This window comes from Lipotes vexillifer, unplaced genomic scaffold, assembly GCF_000442215.2.
Source record: "Lipotes vexillifer unplaced genomic scaffold, Lipotes_vexillifer_v1.1 scaffold71, whole genome shotgun sequence".
Classification (NCBI taxonomy): domain Eukaryota; kingdom Metazoa; phylum Chordata; class Mammalia; order Artiodactyla; family Lipotidae; genus Lipotes; species Lipotes vexillifer.
Window position 1 is genome coordinate 7,952,864 of NW_006793703.1, and position 5,196 is coordinate 7,958,059.

At 57.7% G+C, this 5,196-nt stretch overlaps 2 protein-coding genes across 2 annotated transcripts in view; one reads left to right on the forward strand and one right to left on the reverse strand.

Moving 5' to 3' along the window:
• Nucleotides 1–1,298, reverse strand: part of TRPV5 (transient receptor potential cation channel subfamily V member 5) — a 26,400-nt gene extending 25,102 nt beyond the window's left edge. Inside the window, exon 1 of the mRNA XM_007466639.1 lies at nucleotides 1,169–1,298. Coding sequence (XP_007466701.1) covers nucleotides 1,169–1,296 — 128 coding nt within the window. The 5' untranslated portion in view covers nucleotides 1,297–1,298. The remainder of the gene's footprint in view (nucleotides 1–1,168) is intronic.
• Nucleotides 1,299–4,562: 3,264 nt separating this feature from the next.
• Nucleotides 4,563–5,196, forward strand: part of SOFU1 (sperm-oocyte fusion factor 1) — a 1,166-nt gene continuing 532 nt past the window's right edge. Inside the window, exon 1 of the mRNA XM_007466662.1 lies at nucleotides 4,563–4,704. Coding sequence (XP_007466724.1) covers nucleotides 4,563–4,704 — 142 coding nt within the window. The remainder of the gene's footprint in view (nucleotides 4,705–5,196) is intronic.

Consider the following 5,196-nt stretch of genomic DNA (forward strand, 5'->3'; position numbering starts at 1 on the left):
CTGCTGGGCAACGTGTTGGCTCTGAAGGTGGACACAGGATGGTAGGTAGAGGGTCGGGCGGGGAGAGGTGAAGGGCGGGAAAACAGACTGACCGGTGGTTCCTGTGATGTCCCCCAGCCCCCAGTTCCTCTCTTCCAGTGGTCCCAGGAGCCAGGGGAAAGAAGCTTTTTATTGGAAGGAGAAGTTTTGATTTCAAGGTAGAGCTCTCCAGGGGGACCCGGCGGACTGAGGGCCAGCTCCCTCCACCATCTCACCTAGACCCTCTGTGTGAGCGCGTCCAGCTCAGAGCGACCAGGGCCAGGACTGCAGAGTCCACCCCTGTGCTGAGAGCTCTGCTCACAGCCCTGGTGCTCAGGCCTCTGGCCTGGAGAAGCCACTGCCCGTGGCTCCAGCCCTGGCTGCCCCCAGATCTGCTAACGGCGACTCTCCGACGACGAGAGACAAGTCCCCCGAACACCCCGAGGCAGAGGCCTGCCCTCAGGATGGGTCCCTGCCCCGGCTAGCCTTCCAGGATCTGGACCTCAGGGCTGGCCATGAAATGCTCTGGCCCTCGGGGCACCAGTCCTGCCTGAACTGCTCTAGGAACAGGCCCAGGCCTTATTCGATCTCTGTCTCCCTCGGGACCTAGCACAGCCCTGCACCCAGGAGACTCAGTAAAAGATGGATGGACTCTATGAGTCCCCTCTGGGCCTACCCAGTGTCACCTGGGTTTCCCCGGTAGCTGGCCAGCTCCAGGTGTTCCACAGACCAGAGCTCTCCTACCCTGTTCGCACGTCATCACCTCTCCTTCCCGTTAGCAGTAACTCCGCACTCTCTCTTCAACCAACAAGTGTCCTAAAACCCACAGGATCTCGGCGCTTCCCCAGCACCCTGCTCCCCACCAGTCCGCACCCACCTGCCTGCCATACCTCCTGGCTTCTCCTGCCTGGTCCCTCTGGGTCCCCCGCTCCCCTTCTCCACCAGGTGAGAGCCCTGGCATCATTCCGCCCCCTCTTCCCTGTGGCCCAATGCCACACACCACGCCGGCACTGACAGAGGAGCCGGGCTTTGGTGACAGGTGCGCTGGGCCCATCCCGGTGCCTGGCACTGAACTCTGGATTGCTCTGGCGGGGAGACAGACCCCAGTGGGCAGAGGGTTTGAGGCTCAGGGAGAGGAGGGGCAGCCTACCTCTTCTGTTGCAGCATGTAGGCCTCGTCCAGATGCTGGTCCCAGTCTTGCTGTCCCGCCAGCCAGGAGGTCAGAAGTTTCTGGAGTTGGATCCAGAGTCCCCTGGCCTTGGGTGGAGGGGGCCCCATGTTTTCTCCTTTCGGGCACTGGCAAGTTACGGGGATGTGGTTCAAGGGAGCGGGTCTAGGACTCAGCTGAAGCGGGGGCGAGCAGGCAGGGGCTGGGATGGAGAGCGAGTGTATCTCCAGGGTGCCCTGTGTGCGCTGTGGGCTGTGGGGACGTGTGCACGTGCACTGAGGGGACTGGGGGCCCTGCCGGGAGAGAGAGAGGCTTTACCTGGAGGGGAGGAGCTCTTTCTAGAGAGAGCCCTGGGGCACAGAGCCTGCCCCAGAGCTGGGAGGGGAGGGGGAAGGACTTTGTTCCTATCAGTGGGCTAGGGCGGCTGAGACCGGGACAGGAGAGGGGTGTGGCCCAGGAATCTGGACTGGGAGCCTAAAGGTGGGTCCCACAGGCCAGGTGAGCAATTACCTTGGATGCAAGAGAGTACGGAAGCAAAGCCCTCCAGCTCCGCAATCAGGCAGGTCCAGGTTTGAATGCTGGCTCTGAGTCCTTGCAAAGCAGTTAGGTGAGCCTCAGTCTTCTAATCTGTAAAATCAGTCTTCTAATCTGTAAATTCTGCTTTGCTGGGGGTTGGAGCAGTGTGGGGTTGCAATGACCTCTGAAGCCTTGGGACTTGCAGTCTAAGGAGATGGAGGGAGCGATAAGGGTGAGCTGGGGGTGTAGATGTGCTGATAAGAGGCCAGCAGAGGAAAGGAACACCTGCCCGGGAAACACTCAAGCCCTAATGCTAGTCCTGGAGGGAGTGGAGGCGGGAGGGCCCGGTCAGAGCCGCACAGAGCAGGTGTGCAGGGCTGGCCACCAAGGGCATGGTCCTCGGGTCCCAGAGGAGGAGGAAAGGGGGGCCCCCTCCATGCGTGGGCCTCCACCTCTGGGTCTCCCCCTCCCACTTGCGGCTCCTTTGCCTGCACTGTCCTCTCCGACGAGAGGGGCAGGAACAAGCTGCCTGAAGGGGACCAAGCTGTCCCTCCTGTCCTACCTGGTAGGATTGAGATTCAGAAATGGCCTTCCTCATCTTTAAGGAGTTCTCTCCTCTTCTGTCCTCTGGCTTCCCTCCCCGTCCCCACATCGTCCTCATTCTCCGGCAGCTTTCTGCAGGCAAGGAGTCCTACAAGCTCTCTCCCTCAGGTAGCATCTTCCCTGCAAGATGATGCCTCGGGGTCTAGCACGAGTATGTATGTAAGAGCTGGTCCAGGGCCCCGACTTCCCTGTCTTATCCCAGAGACCCTTGGTGCCAAGGGAGCCAGATCTCTTTTTCTGTTGGGATGATGAGGAGGAAAACATATAAACCCAGATTTCAATGTTTAGGTCATACCCTCCCACCCCACCTGCCCACAGCCATGTAGGGGAAGAATTTGAATACCATCCTTTAAAACATGAAAAGGAATTGTCATTGGATGGTGGAATTATTTGCCTTTTTCGCTTTTCATAATTTTTTAACATACTTTCGTAATAAGAAAAAAATGTGAAGGAGTCCCTGGTTTCCTACAAGGATTTATCTCCTCCGCACAGGGCATCAGGCAGGCGGGTGGTGAGGGAATGGGGGCACTGGTAACGGTGCCACCCAGTTCTTTCCTCTCCAGCCGCCCCTGTAAGACACCCCGACGCCCAACTACCCTCCCCAGGCAAACTCACAGAGCCGGAGATGGCTTCTCATTTAGCCTTGAACCAAGAGGCTCCTCCCCCAAATAGCCAGGAGGTTGTTAGTGACTTTTTTCCATTCAAGCATCATTTCCTGAACCTGCAGGTCAACGAGTGCAAGGGACAGGTGAACAGGGTCACCTGCTTACTTGAATCTTGCCTCTCCCATCATTAAGTGACCTCATGTACCGCTCCCCAGTCACCCTGTCACCTGGCTTGGATCACCAGGAAGTATACAGGAGGCCGTGTCGGCTGTCTAGGAGAGTCTCCCGATAAGCCCGTCTGCCGGCATGGGAGGCATCCGTGGGAGGGAAGCTCCACGGGCCCTTCCATTTCTGCGATCCCCTCTTTCAGGAAGGGTACGTGTTTCTGTGCACATCCTCACCCCTGCACTTGGCGGTTCCTTCAGGTGCGGGGTACGTGGACGCCAGGAACGGTGTGAGCTGGCGGTGATAGTTCCAGAGTGTCTAAGACCCCCCCCCTCCCACCTGTTCCGGCACCCCCTCCTGTCGCTCATGGCCAGTATCTGTCTCTGGTTTTTCAGGGTGGGGCTTCATCCTGTCTCCCCATGTCTCTGCTCCAGGAAGCAGATGCTAATAAGCCACAGCCCATTACCAACAGGTCTGTGCTCACCAGGGTCATGGGCAGGGGCGGGCAGGGGCAGGCACTGGGACGTGAAGGCAGGTCTCTTGAGATCCGTTACTTGGGATCCTTGCCTCTGTCTGCCACACTGATTTTTCTCTGAAGACTGTAACTCCTCCCACCCTTTAGAGATGGAGTTTAGACACTGGGTCTCTAACAACTTTTCCTCTGTGTCTGTCTGAGTACAGGAGGATGTGGAATGAGGGAAGACGGTGTTCAGTCTACCAGTACAAGAGGACAATGGCTAGGAATAGAGGGAAGTCCGGGAGAGGACGATGAGTGAGAGAAAGGTTTCCACTTGGGTCCAAGGCACTCTGCTCTCTGTCTCTCTCACACCCAGAGCAGGTACCCATCCCCTCCTCCACCTACGCCCTCCCCGTCCTTCATTTCTGACGGAGCTGAGTTTCACGCACAGCCCAGGACTTGAAGATCCCCATTTCGACATCCGGTCTGGGTCTCAGTTTATGCAAGTCGCTTTCCCTTGAGAAAGGCTGTACAGAGGAGTGGGAAGGTGTGATATTTAGAATCTAAAGAATCGGCCAAGAGCCCTGCCCTGCACCTTATTATCTGTGTGATCTTCAGTGGGCGAATCATTTCTTTTGTGAACCTCGGTTTCCTCATCTATATAATGGGTATGGCAATACCGTGGCTTTGAGTCCTGGTTACTATGTGGATCTAATGATATAATGGACATGAAAGGACTCCACAAACTTAAGTCATTGCTGTGGCTCTGCATAGAATGGCCCACCATGGTCATCCTGGAAGCCTCAGTTGCCCCCTGCTAGCCACTCTCCACACTCTTGCCTGCCAACGGAACTCTCCAAGAGGACGGATGAGGGTCAGGCCCACGACTGTGATGTCACAGAGCTCATGACATCAGAGGTCCTATGGAAGGGAAGGGGAGAAAACGGTGCTGGGAAGGGGTAAGGGCCGGGACAACGGACAGGGGAGGGAGGAGGGGGTCCTGCCGGGCACTGGGGACTAGGGAAGGCCCATGACTTCCCTGGGCTCCCAGCTCTGCAGGGCAGCATTCCTGGCATCCATCCTGTTGCTGCTGTGGGTCAAGGGGTTGAAGCCTCAGAAAGGGAGCCCAGGCCTGGACGAGAGGAGTCAGAAAGAGAAAACACCCTCTACGGGTAGGTGAAGGAGGGGGACGATGCCTGAAGCCGGGGACCAGATCTCTTTGGAGTCAGACCACTGGTCAGGCCAGAGGGAAAGCTGAGATAGGTTTGGGTTACGGGCGAACACCCCAGGCCCTACTACTGCAGTGTGAGTGTCGTGTAAAGGGCCTAGAGCCGCGGTTCCTCGCCAGGGCCATTACTCAGGGTGTGCCGGGGCCAGCTGACGTGCATGGGACCCTGTGAATACGGGAAGAGGGTCTCTCAAGTTCGCCCTTCTCTACGTTGGTCCCTCACTCCCCAAATGAGGTAACACCTTGGAGGAGGCAGTTTGAATTGGCAGTGGGGAGTGTGTGCCCTTGAGTTGGGGCTATGGCTGCACACAGACCAGAAGAGACCCCCCAGATGGAGCATCGCCTCTGCGTTCAAGAACAAGGGTGTGGGCAGTTGGGCTCCCAGGTTCCCCAATGCCTTCCTCTTACCAAGGTGGGCCAGGGGCGGGGGGCGGGG